The 14,731-nt window shown below is 39.0% G+C and overlaps 2 protein-coding genes across 3 annotated transcripts in view; one reads left to right on the plus strand and one right to left on the minus strand.

The window, feature by feature from the left end:
• LOC134824607 (neuroblast differentiation-associated protein AHNAK-like) overlaps window positions 1-14,731 on the minus strand; it is a 92,494-nt gene that overhangs the window by 39,503 nt on the left and 38,260 nt on the right. The gene's annotated exons all lie outside the window — the stretch shown is intronic.
• LOC134823865 (zinc finger MYM-type protein 1-like) lies at window positions 2,705-4,395 on the plus strand. Its single transcript, XM_063835462.1, has 3 exons — window positions 2,705-3,035; window positions 3,183-4,042; window positions 4,327-4,395. Exons 1-3 carry the CDS (start codon window positions 2,705-2,707, stop codon window positions 4,393-4,395), a joined length of 1,260 nt encoding a protein of 419 aa, XP_063691532.1.

Raw genomic sequence — 14,731 nt, forward strand, 5'->3', positions numbered from 1 at the left:
TACTGTGTAACGTTACGCCACTGCTGGAATTATACGTATCGTAAAACTGCTTTCAAGACAAAAATGCTGTTCTCAACTAACTCGCGGCCAAGCAGGAACGTCAATCATGATATTTGAAACACTGCATATTATGTTATGTTACATAACTTATGAAGGAATTATGTTCTGTTGGAATTTCGTATCAGTTCATTTCTATAACTACAGGCGGGCTAATACGTGTTGATTACCGGCAGTTACTGAAAGTGACTAAGTTTGTTTGATAATAATAAGTTTGTATAAGTTTTATTATTAAGTAGCACATCTTCTAGAATTTCACTTAAATTTACCCTCGGACATGTTTTACTGCAGGTTCTAGAACGTTCTGCTTGCTACATAATAAAACGTGTTGATTACTTGTAGTAACCACTAACCAGTTGTTGCTAATACTATACTACATTACTACTAGTAGTTACTTGAGAGTAACGTGAGAGTAACTCTCACCTTCACTTGTATAAGTGACCTCATATCAAAGGAGATCCCAGGATCAGTGATTTTACTCATCAGCTACCTTCATGTAACCAGGTCACATTTAATGGGGTCACAATTTGTCAGGTCACACAAAAATGTGTGGTAAATTACGTGTAATAGCTATTGGATACTGATTTAAAGGGAACACTCGATTACCAAACCATTTTCAGAGGAATTCATTACCCAGATCTTAAGATCCTAATCGTCCTCGCTCCTTGGCCTAAGATCAAAGATCAAAGGTTGTGTCTTATATATTATATTCAAGATGAAACACCAATTCCACCACAATTACATCGCGATGCAGAGCTGTGCTAGTGCAGATTCCAAGAAATAAAGACATTTGCCGAGAATTTGCCGAGAATTTGCCAACTATTTTCTCGATTCCTCATTACAAGGGACACGTTTATATCCCTCACAGAGACTTGGAGCGGGCTACACACAAATTCCAAACACCCACATTTCCTTGTAACAACACACCAGGATATACCCCGGTACCAAGGTTAACTATTCTCCTTACAGCACTCCTGCACAAACTTGGAGATGGAGAAGCACTGATGAAATTAATCGTGTTCGCTTCCTAAAATGGCAGTTCTCTTGTCTCATATAATAGATTTTAAGATTATAAACTAGGTTACAATTAATCACGATGAGCAGCGCCACTCCAAGATATACGCCGGCACCAAGTTTATCTAATTTCTTTACAAGAGCTGCACAAACTTAGACTTTTGGAGAGATCGGGATCGCTAACGAACTTGCCAGAAATCAGATTAGCTGTATACTAGACATTACATGACAACGTTTCAGACTAAGTTATCCCTGGATTACATATTATAATAGTTTATAATTATTCATGGGCTACATCACCGGGGGGGCAGGGGGGGCAGCTGCCCCCCCTGGGATTTGGGGGACAAGTTTACAAAAACATGAAAATTTATTCTTCAACATAACATTAAACCAGACGGCTATGGTATACAGATTTGTTTTCGCACCCACTGCTCTGTAGCCCCACTGCACTGTAGCCCCCCCCCCCTACATTGTGTTATTTTTAAATACCATACCAGTTACCACGAACGATGGATGAATTCCGTCCAGGGGGTTGAAGAGAAAGGGAGGGAGGGAGGGGGGAGAGTGGGAGCACAGCATGGTTGCGTGTTAAGTTGATCTCGCGCTGCCTATTTTACCGTTACACAAACAAAAGATTCCAATCAGTGTCAGGGTCACCCTGACACTGACTGGCCGGGCATATTTAAGTGTGAAAACGGAATGTCATGTAACCGAATTTCTGTGACCAAATTACTGTGAACTGCAGAAGATGGAAAAGAAAACAAAGGTCACAATTCAAATTTCCCGCTCCCGCTCCCGTGCCGTCCTGTTCTTGCGTCCTCGACATATTTTTAACCTTCGTTTCATTGATATCAGGGTTCCGTACTTGTTGGGACCAAACTATGTCTTTGTACAAATTTTTTAAGGTGAGTCAATAAATTGTTTTTATTTTTGATAGCCGCTTCTTGATAGATTCTAATTCATCCCGTTTAAGATAAATACCAAACGCCACTTTTCAATTGTATGCTTTATCAATATCTAAGTGATTTGAATAAATTGAAGCTATAGGAACATCTGACCCACGATTGAAAATTGTCAATTCATCGCTCTTTAACAAATAGTCGGAAAACTTCTAAACTTTTACCCTGATTTTTGGTTTTTAGTTTCTTGGTCGCAAATTAGATATTTTTAGAAGAAAGAAGATGTGTCAACAGTTCTTGGACAAGAAGAGGATAACTCCGACTCAGAAAATCCTATAAACCCAAATTCGAGGTGATTAATCTGATGCAGCTTTTTGACGCGTTTGTTTCCCTTTGGGATCTATTGCTTGTATCTAAGTCTAACTCTAATAGTGACCTATCACCTTTAATTTTTTTCTCACGGCTCCTATTTCTTAACAGTGCTGATGTGGACGTAGTGGATGAGTCAAGTTTAGACCTTGGACAAGTAGAAAAAGTAACAAATGTACATGAAAACACTCCTAAACTCAACGTTTTGCATTCATCTAGAGAGTTAAGGTACACAATCGTTATTTTATTTTTTTGGGAAATTCTATTGATGTAGTTGAGACTTAACTTTTTACGTTGTCATGTAGTGTGTTTTTGACAAATTGTTGTTGAACTTGTTCGATAGTAAACTATACCTAAACTGAAACATGCTTAATTTGCTCAGCGTATTAGACCGAAACGTGACTATAGAAGACGACAACGAGCAGCCTTCATGTAGCTCTACATCGTCAATGTGCACAACTGATCCCGTAATTGATGTTCCCGAAGATCAACAACCAACTTTGAGGACGGAGTTGGCAGTGTCTACGATTAAACAACATACCCCAAAAGACTCGTTTATTTTCCCCAAATCGACTTCTAACAGCGGTAATCGGTCGTGCCAGCATCAGTACTTTAAAGAATTCCCCTGGCTTCATTATGATGTGAAGACTGATAGCGTTTTCTGCACTATCTGTGCAAATGCTAAGAGAACTGGATGTTTGTCTGTAAACTGGGGAAAGGTGGAGGAGGCATACACATCCCGTGGATTTCGAAACTGGAAGAAGGCACCCAAGTGCTTTCGTGATCATCAAAATTCGGTTACCCACAGGTTTGTGATATCGCAATCAAAACTCCCTGACGTAGCTGAGCAACTAGTTAAAAGTCTAACGGAGACAAGAAGCATTGAACGACACTACTTGCGGAGGATTATTACAACAGTCAGATACCTTGCGAGGCAGGGCATTCCACTATCCGGCAAGAACGGTGAAGATAACTTTAGTCAATTGCTAAAACTCCGAGCTGAAGACGACAGCATTTTAAAGGAGAGACTAAACCGAGAAGCGGACGACCGTAAGCAAGGAGGCAATAAAGTGTTCTTTAGCTACCGACACCCTACAATACAGAACGAGATTCTCGATATTATGGGGCAAGAAGTTGTCAGAACTTTACTGCGGAGTAAAATTCAAAAGTGTCGCTTCTTTTCCCTTATTTGCGATGAAGGGACAGATGTTGCAAATAACACATTTGTGACAATATGCCTGCGTACCATTGATGAGAACCTTAAAGTTTCAGAGGATTTTATGGGTTTCTATCACGTAGCAAATATCAAATCGGATTCAATCGTCGCCGTGATCAAAGACGCCTTAAAGAGGTTTGCTCTAAAGCTCAGTGATTGTCGGGGTCAAACCTACGACGGGGCCTCTAACATGCTTGGACCAAAATCTGGAGTGTCAACGAGGATTTTGAAGGAGAATCCCTTAGCTCTTGCTAATCACTGTCTGGGACACGCTTTAAACCTCGAGGTTAAAGCTGTTAATAAGAACTGTAAACCCTTGTCTTTGACAACTGACACGACAGAAGAAATTGTTAAGTTGGTAAGGTACTCTCCTAAGCGTGAAAATATGTTATCTGTAATACAAAGTGATATTATTGTGGCAGCAGATGACGAAGAAGATATTCCTGTTCAACAGAAGATCCTCGGTTTGTCATCTACCCGATGGACAGTGAGATCCCAGTGCTTCCGAAGGATACTAGAAAATTATCCAGCCCTCCAAGAGCTTTGGAAAGCATCCCTCTTTGAAGGTGGTTTAAACAGTGAGGTTAAGGCTCGGATAATTGGTGTTCAGAGTCAAATGAAGACATTTAGATACTTTTTTGGACTGTTTCTCTGTGAAAGGTTATACCGAATGTCAGACAACGTATCAAAGTCTCTGCAAGGACGACGGCTTTCAGCACTTGAGGGAAAAGCTCGTGTTGATAACCTTCTAACAACGCTCAAGTCCATAAGGAACGAGACATCGTTTGCTCCTTTGTGGAACAGTTGCATGACACAAGCAGCGAAGACCCCTTCAGTTGAAGAACCACAGCTCCCTAGAAAAAGGCGACGACCTAACTACAGTACATTGGTTGTTGTGGATGGTCACACATCACTTTCGAGGGAAGAACATCCGCAGACACCGGAGGAGTTTTACAGGACTGAGCAGTTCTATCCGGCCATCGATTCGATGGTTACTGGTCTAGAGGCTAGGTTTCAAGAAAAGGCCTATAAAACATACTCTATCCTTGAAAGTTTTCTCTTGAGCCTAGCCAATGCTCACCCAGGTGTATACCCCCCGACCCCACATGAGGCCTTACAATATCCAGAGGTGTCCCTGGAAGTTGCTGAGTATGACGCCTTCCGGACCTCGATGGAAGGGAAGATTTAAGATGTCTTAGAGACATTCATGAAGCATGCCAAAAACACTTGGAAGATGCTAGCCTATTCCCTGGAATTTTGACTTTGCTTAAGGTGATGCTTCTACTGCCAGCTACAAGCGCAGAAGCAGAACGAACCTTTTCCCTCATGAGACGGACGAAAACGTGGTTGAGATCAACGATGAACGATAAAAGGTTTAACAATCTGGCTGTGTTGAATTACCACCGTAATATCACGGACTCCCTTGACATAGAGAACATTGGCAACCAGTTTATCGCTTTTACCCCAGCAGAGAATCACACTTTGGAAAGTTTTGATATCAGAACCGCACGAAGCTCGAGTATTATTCAGATTTCAAGGTCAGTAGTTGTTTGAAGTTTGTCTATATTATCATCATTGTGTGTATGTATAGTAAAGTGTAGTACTAATGTGTAGTTAAAAGAGATTGTGAAGTATGTACTGTCAAGCTTAAATTCGGAGTACTTACATTAATTTACTTTTTCTTTTAGTTGCTGCTAACGTAAATTCGTGTCCCTCAAGTACTGGAAAATGCGTCAAAATTGTCTAATTTCCTTAAAAATTTTCCGGGGGGCTTCGCCCCCTATCCCCCCGACAAGGGGCTCCGCCCCTTGACCCCACTGGGGGCTGCGCCCCCAGACCCCTGCTATTGCGGGGGGCTTCGCCCCCCTACCCCCCCCACAAGGGGCTCCGCCCCTTGACCCCACTGGGGGCTGCGCCCCCAGACCCCTGCTATTGAAGGGGGGCTTCGCCACCCTACCCCCCCACCGGGGGCTTCGCCCCCTTGCCCCCCCTGGGTTGAAGACGTGATGTAGCCCCTGTTATTTTCAGTATTATGCCATCTTTCTTTTTTGAAATCACTGCCAAATAACTGTAAATACCGGTACCAAGTTGACCTATTTTGCTGCACAAACTTGGAGTGATGAGGAGTGCTAACCTAAAGAGCGAAGAGCGCGGCGCTAACGAACTTGCCAGTAATCGTATTACAGCACTGTTTCTGGAAGCAACGCTCTCCAGTCACTGTAATATATAGTTTATGGGATTAGGGTAAATTGAGGTTGGGAGAATTGAGGGAGGATGATGAGATTACCATTCGTCTGCATTTTATATTTTATATTATATTCGATCGTACTTTTATCAGAGATTAAGCTTAGTCCAGGTGTGAACATAGAGCTGATTATATAAATATGATTTATTATAGTTTGCTTTGCTATTGTAGAATGAGATTATGGCAATCATATATTCTGTCCTAATAATATTGGTATACGAGAACGGGAAAATACTGGGGAAGCTAGTTTTCGTAAACGGGGAGAATAAATTATAATGTTGTTTGTAACGTCAGGAGATTGTCTGTAATTCTAAGCATGATTTCATGAGCTGGTTCACAATATGGATTTAAATAATTTACCCGATTAAATCAATTTTACATCCTTTATCTGCCTATAAACAAACATATTAAGTAAAAATAAATAAAAATCTTTACAAACATCACCCACATTTACGCACTAACATAACTTTCCATTAACTCCGCCCACTGACACTGAACCATGTCAACCCGGTAACCAGCCCGGTAACCATGTCAACCCGGTAACCAGCCCGGTAACCATGTCAACCCGGTAACCAGCCCGGTAACCATGTCAACCCGGTAACCAGCCCGGTAACCATGTCAACCCACTCTCACCTACAGCTAATATACTTGATGATAGCTTGGTAATACACTGCCACAGTGTGTCTGGGCACGTCTCCTTGACCAGACTCATAATGCCCTTATAAGGACATAGCACGACCCTTATAAAGACACGTCTCTCCTGACCAGACTAAGTTCTCCCATGGTATTACATATAATATAGGGGAACTTTACATGTAATATAGCTGTAAACAAGGCAAGTTTTATCCGCATTAGCTAACACTTGCTGAAAGCTGCAATGTCAGGTACCAATGTGGTCCGTGTTTAACTTCAGACTGTACAACTTTTAAAATTGACATTTTGCGGGAAGCAGCTTTGAAATTCTTAAATGATTTTAAAAGAATTATGACTTATGAACTTGTTCAATAAGATACTTGCCTCGTGAAGTATTCACTTTTCAATACTTAGATTATTACTTCAATCTTACTATATATAAAGCGAGACGATATATATATAGGTATATCCGTACCATTTTACTGACACCACTGCATCAACTTTAACAAGACGATCCGAAAAAACCATAATGATAAAAGATAAAACTGCATTTTATAAAAAACAGAATTTTTTTCAGGGATTTAAAAAAATTATCATTCAGCAGCACGATGGTTGAAACTAATGGTTGAAACTAATTAACTTTATAATTTCTAATTAACAAATTGATTGATGAAACTAATTAACGTTGCATATTAAGCTCCCGAATAACGCTAGTGCTTATCTAATTCGTTGGTTCAAGTCCCTTAGCTAATTAGCTATTTTGATATCACTACGTTACAATCAAAACTGAAGACGATGATAACTTAGTTGATCAATTTATATTTAAACAAAAAGAATTGTTCGATCAAATAATTCATTAGACATAAGAGTTAAAACAAAGGTTACCTAACGAAAATATTGGTAATTTATCGAAATAAAAACAAACGTTATAACAGTAATCACAACTAAAAGTAATGAAAATAGTATAAGTAAGCTTGTACTGTATTGGTCTGTTTTAAAATACGCAAAAAATAACAAAAAATATCACGAGTAACTTTACGTTAGAATCAAAACAATGGGGTAATGAAATAAGAAACTAAACTACCAGTACCAGTACCAGTACCAGTACCAGTACCAGTACCAGTACCAGTACCAGTACCAGTACCAGTACCAGTACCAGTACCAGTACCAGTACCAGTACCAGTACCAGTACCAGTACCAGTACCAGTACCAGTACCAGTACCAGTACCAGTACCAGTACCAGTACCAGTACCAGTACCAGTACCAGTACCAGTACCAGTACCAGTACCAGTACCAGTACCAGTACCAGTACCAGTACCAGTACCAGTACCAGTACCAGTACCAGTACCAGTACCAGTACCAGTACCAGTACCAGTACCAGCCATCAGGCCGTAGGTTGTAAGTTCGAATCCCACCACGGACTGTTCCGAAAGATAAAGCCGGATAGTAAGCCCCGTGATGGGAAGAGTATAGACTATAGGGCTACTTCTGGAGCTCTACGGGAACTATAGCGGTGACATGTTGGTATAGGTGTGAAGTTATTACAATTACATGTCATAGGGCGATATGTGTGCGGTACTGGTGGAGGCAGTAAAATGCCGGCCAGTAACTCAACAGGTTATAACTATAAGATAAGAAGGCACGTGATAGCTTAGTAACCTTAGTAAGTCACGTGATAGCTAAGTATAATAGTTTCAGGTTTCAGGTCGGCTGGACTATGAGCGTGCAGTCTAAGAGTACTATAGATTGTTGATGGGCAAGATTCTTCCACTATAAATGATCTTATCCGACATATACTTTTTTTTTCAAATACTGAAATAAAAAGCAAACTTATCACGCAGCAAAGTGAAACAAAATTCTCCGCAATCGATGAAATGTTTGATAAATACCACTTATAACCCGTGATAACTATAACAGAAAGGCAGGGATTTCTGGTGACAACGTTATAACGTGCTCACAGTAAATAACGAGTATACTCGACTGTCATTAAAACGTAGCAGTGCATTCAGTATATAACGTTAATAATGATAATTTATCGAAATAAAAGCAATGGTTATGAAAATAATCACAAATAAAAGTAAATCAAACCGTCAAATAGTAAGCTTATACTGTATTATAATTCAAAGAATTGTCTGACTACCAAAAAATACTATTAGCTTCCTCCCTGTGACCTTGGGCTTTCTAGTACTGTATAAAATACACAGAAAATAACGAATACGCAGAAAATAACGTACTAAATAAAACATAGCGCACTTCTTCGGGAACATGCTCAGTATACAAAACGGGGGAGAACAGATCATTTTAAATTTCATTACTAAATTATATTACCGACTCTAACTCAATCGGGGCAGACTAAGGAGCTGGCCTGATCTTTGACGAAAAGAGAAAATAATGTGAGAAAAAGCGGAGAGGAGAGAACTCTACAAATCTATTACATTTACTGAGAGCATGAATAAGATGTAGTGACATTGAAACGTCAACCAATTTCCTTCACGTAAAATATTATTTTCTCTGTGTCGCAATACATGCAGAATCAACAGAAATCTGTGACGACGAGAGAAAATAATGTGAGAACACGAGGAGAAGAGAGAGAGAGGAGGCGGGAGCTATGTTACTCTTTTAACAAGCATAAATAACAATAAATGTGCGTGTTTATGTACAGCGTGTCATGGTTTGCGGAGTAGTATGGTTGCAGTTAAGACGCGTGTTTCTGATAGGTTTAGAGTTGATCTCATGACAAGCAGGGATTATTCAGGACAATAGCCCTGATCTCAAAACATTGCTGTCACGTGACTAGTTGACACGTGAAGCTGCTGTGAAGTCTGCACATTCTTCTCTGAGGGAAGAAGAATGTTCTTTTTATTATGAGAGGGGGGCTGTTAGACATTAGTCACTTTTAGAGGACAGCGTGCATTGTGAACAGGGGAATAGATCTTTCGTTCTGATGGTTTAATCACATCAACAAACTGTGGTTTTCATAAAGTTAAATGTGTAATAAATTAAAGCAAGGAGTGATCGATGATACAAATAAAACGGACGAAGCTTGCCACACAATTAAAGTGTGCGTGTGTGTGTGTGTGTGTGTGTGTGTGTGTGTGTGTGTGTGTGTGTGTGTGTGTGTGTGTGTGTGTGTGTGTGTGTGTGTGTGTGTGTGTGTGTGTGTGTGTGTGTGTGTGTGTGTGTGTGTGTGTGTGTGTGTGTGTGTGTGTGTGTGTGTGTGTGTGTGTGTGTGTGTGTGTGTGTGTGTGTGTGTGTGTGTGTGTGTGTGTGTGTGTGTGTGTGTGTGTGTGTGTGTGTGTGTGTGTGTGTGTGTGTGTGTGTGTGTGTGTGTGTGTGTGTTTGTGTGTGTTTGTGTGTGTTTGTGTGTGTTTTCACAAAAACACGTAAGATTCTAGAATAAATTAAGAGTGCGGAGAGAAAAACACGAACACCAAAAAAACTACGGAGAGTCTAAGAACTTAAGAACTAATCACTGCTGACGTTATGTTTCAACACGGGCATGTCAACATTATAACTTTCTCCGGGTAGTACGATAAGTATGAACGACTAATGTTACTACCCTAAATCGCAATTAAAAGTAAATTTCTCCTAAAATGTTTCCTTGTGTTTGAATAATTATTAAGAATTTAAAACTAAGGTGCAGGTTTCACTAACTAATCACTGATGACGTTAAGTTTCAACACAGTCAACATTAAAACTTTATACGTGTAGTACGCTAAGTATGACGTTTACAAGTTTTAGTCGTTCACGTTTTACAAAAACAGATCTATATTACAATCAGGCACGTAGCCAGGATTAAAATGTAGGTGATGTCAGATCAGCAGTGCTAAAATTAAATCAGACATCCAAATAAGCAAAGAGACATTTGTTACCAGTGAATGTGTTCAAACCAAAAAGGATGACGTTATGAATGACTAATACAATTCAACACGACTAGCCTAAAACGCGATTTAAAAAATATCATTTCTTATGAAATGTTTCCTTATGAAATGTTTCCTTGTGTTTAAATAATTATAAAGAATTTCAAAACTCAGGTGCAGGTTTCTTCGTTTGAATGTATTATTGATTCACTCATAATAAAACGCGGAAATGTCGAACAAAATACAACACGCCCACTACCCAGCCACACCCCGGCCGGACCTACCAACGTTAATAAACACATGCAATAAATAAAAAACACCTGCAATTGGGGCTAAAAGCAGTACAAACGTTAAAACAACTATCAAGCTGATCATTTATTGCTAAATACACGTACTTTCCAGGATGTTTGTCTACCAGGACACATTAGATTAAAGATCACGTGACTTATTAGATCACGTGACTTAGTGGGCTACTGTTAGTTTACATACATCAGTGCTATTACCACAAGAGTGTTATAAACAGTGTTACGAACATTACTCGAATGTATTTAATAGTTTTTGGAACTAATGCTTCCAATGACTCTTATTGCGCCCCCAATACATTTGGTCGACGAGAAAGCTGGCCTTTATCAGTTCGAAAATTATCACCTCAAATTGACTCTTCGAGAGCCCTAAGAACACGTGTCATGTCCTCATATCTTTACCAAAGCGAGCCTGTGCGAACCCTTGGACGTTCTACCGTGAAGACTTCCTAATTCCATCCTGCTCTAATTATTTGTGATTTCAAGATAATCTTAAGGCGGAGGTTAGTCTTAGGGTTTAGCTATCGAGAAACTAAAAGAAGAATACAATTTTAATCAATTTAGATATTCTAGTAGTCTCTAACCACGAAGATACGTATCTTGATAGTATCACTGATACAAGAACAGAAGAGGAGATATACCACTGTATTTACGTTGTGTAACACACGTCATTAGATCTTTAAACGATGTGGACAACATGAAACAGACTGATAATTCGCCGGAAAGGGGAAGGGTTAGGGAACCAATTGTCTTGTAACTCGATGTGGAATTGCACGTGGTATCACTAATTGATAGTTAAGTGGTTTAGGGGGAATGATGAGACATTGTGCTAAGATATCTATTGACTTAAGGGCTTTATCATAGAGTATTAAGATATTAAATTCGTAACATTCCTTTTAGATGCTTTATGAACACTCTTGCAAGTACAACCCGTATTTTATTCAACCCTTGAGTTGGATCATTTCCTGATGCGAGAGTGGGGATGGGTATTATAAACAAACAAACAATCAACATTCCTTGCTGTAAAATGTATTATATAACGTTTTCAAACCCAGTGTAAACAAGTAAAGAAGAAGATTCAGGCATGTCACGTGACATTACAGTTACTAACTACCTTATCCATGACCAAATCACGGGAAACAAGAAACACGATTCTTATTCAGAAATACACTATATATTTAGTGGGAAAGTGGGAGTAACGACGATGTGGTCATAGAAACATTCCGTATTTGGGCATCACGGGACATATGGTCATAGGGGAGTGTTGAAGTTTTGCCTGTGTGCCGTAAATATCTGTCTACGTCGACAAATTGTCTCATTTCCTGACGCTCATATAGTTTTACTTCACGTTAGAGGTATGAACCATAAACATGATCAATCTGGAAACTGTGACGAGTTCAAGGCACAGTCACAGTCACAGTAACTGTCACTGTCACATGAAGACACCAAACATTGTATAAAAGAAAGTGTATTGCTGTTCAACATGTGACATTACTAATAATTTAGCTGTCTGTAACTGGTTGATATGCTGACTACTCCTATAATGTGTGATTGAAGCTGCGTGACTATTACTAATGAGTAATGTATACATTATCAGTCGCATGTACTTGCATATTGAAAGCTTAGGATTCTTATAAATATTATAAATAAAAAAATGTCATAAGCATGATGAAACGAAAATCAAATCCAGAAACTGAGATTAGGACAGAACGTGGAGTAATGTGACTCAACTATCGGACACTATTAGGCTACATTATATATATATTACAAATTAAGGGGCTTTTATAAATTCAACCCTGATTTTAAAATTTTGGTTACTGTTTTATTAAATTTATTGTATTGGTTTACATATTGCTAGATGGGTGTCTACTCTTATAAAATTATAAACTTACAGCTGGACAATGAATTAGAATATTGCTGTGTTATTATTGGACACGTCACATTATAATTTCTCAGCGGGATAGGTAGTATAGGAACTCAATACATTATAAAAACAGCACTTATTTGAACAATCATTCGTGCACTGTGCAATAGTATAAGAATCCTGGAGGGAAAGCGAAATGTAACTGTGATCGGACTTATTTCTTAATCACATACAGGTAAGTTTACTAAGTTAACTAAGTTAACCAAGCTATCTTTTACCAAGAAAAAGAAAATTAAAGTACCGTTAGATAGGTCATTAGATAAATCGAGTTAAATCATATTAAAGAAGGGACATATTATAAAAGCCAGAAATTAGTGCTGTCCCTTGAAAAGCACGAACTATTTTAATTTCAGTGCGATAATAATCGCGATTACATTCTCATATACACCTCTTTATCACCAAGGAGCTAAGTAAAAAGATAAAGTCCCTACATACACCGATACAAAAGTTTATATCGGTAACAAATATTTATAAAGATTTGCAAAGGAAAAGAATAAAAGTGAGTGAGCAAGATATACTCATGAACCGTAAAGAAGTATCATTAATATACGTGGCAGATACAGTGCAGAGATAGGCCGGAAATGAGGTAAGATAATCACAGTATGCCACGGCGACGAATAGGGAGGCTGACTGGGATTAAGGAACTGGGAATTGTGTTAAGGTAACGCTAAACCGGTTAACGGGGGAACGTCCTACACAAACAAATATGAACTAAAACCTGCGATCATCACGGAAGAGGAATGATAGAATTGCAATTTAGCGCGCATGAGAAAGTACGACGTCCCGAGTGGTCGGCGCGTGTCACGTGACGGACATACAGCGTCCTGATTGGCTGGTATGTGGGTGCATCACTTGTTTAGCTATCCAGTGGTCCCTCTTTACGGATTGCATCAAGTCAGTCACGTGATGCAGAAGAGAGAAACTGGTTGGGCTACAGCGAACAAGCAATAAAATTATTCAATTTTATTGTAGGTAAGTTTGGAGAGAAGGTTGAAGTGCAGGGAGCCGAGAATGTAACATTCCTTTTGGAGAGATCTATAGTCTTACACTTACAGTGTAGTAATTCAATTCTATTCAAAAAGCATTGGTTCACAGTTTGTTTATGCAGGTGCCCCGCATTCTTACTAACATTGTTACGATCAAATACTCCGTCAGAGTTATTTTTTCTGCCAACTTAAACTAGAGAAACGTATCACAAATAACACAAAATAGTTCTAGATGGTTTCACAAATTTGCTTCAAGAGGTTGATTAAGTGGGTCCCTTGGTTGCCCCTTACGGTCGTCTTCGTCAAATAGTTGATTATCAACAATTGGTATAAACAGCTTAAAACTAAGATTGGCCACTAAAATAGTCGTACAGTGGAGTGCCATATCTTTTCACTGCAGTACATACGGCGTAACTGATAAGTTAAATCAACCTTCAATCAGCTGAACAAGCTGTGTACCTAATTGTGACATTTCCACAATTTTACCACATTGGTAGAGACTCTCTCTCCCCTCCTTCTAATAACGCTTGTCAAACACATCAAACACCTTAGTTATAGTCTAGAGCTATATAGTCGAGTGTAAAGTGTCACTAGTCTGGATTGTTAACTTTCTCAAGTTCAGCAGCTTGTGCTCTAGTGAAGCTAGTGAAGCTAGTGAAGCCTGTCAGATATCATTGTGTTGACGGCACCAGAAGGTTTGTAGTTTCATATCCTCAGGAAAGGATGTACGAGTATTTGGTATCTGTTATTATACACTGCAGATTGTTCTGGAAAGATGGAGAATAAACATCATGAAACACGTTGGCACTTTACAACACTTGTCAACAGCACAACACCTCTTTGATACTTTAATACACAGGTAATTCAAGTCAAATTTGTCTAATCGTTCAGTCTCGAGACTTAAGGACTTGACTTGTGGACTATTTGGATAGTTTTATAAAATACAAATAAATGGGATAAGTATCAGCAAAAGGGGGTAATAAAAAAAATAAATATCGCGTGCAAAAATTTAAGGAGAAATAAACATCAATCAGAAATACCAAACCTAGTTTTGGATTTTTAGAACTATAAAATCATAATATAGACTCATATATTCGTTTTAACTCTTAGAGCTTAAGTGTGAAAGGACGAAAAGTGTTATGGGACTAATAAATCTTACAATATTCCGGCAGATCAAATTGCAAGTTGAGTCAGAAGAAATCCCGCACCTGTTAGTTACTTACTTG

Source organism: Bolinopsis microptera, chromosome 12, assembly GCF_026151205.1.
Source record: "Bolinopsis microptera isolate Bmic1 chromosome 12, MBARI_Bmic_1.0, whole genome shotgun sequence".
Lineage (NCBI taxonomy): Eukaryota > Metazoa > Ctenophora > Tentaculata > Lobata > Bolinopsidae > Bolinopsis > Bolinopsis microptera.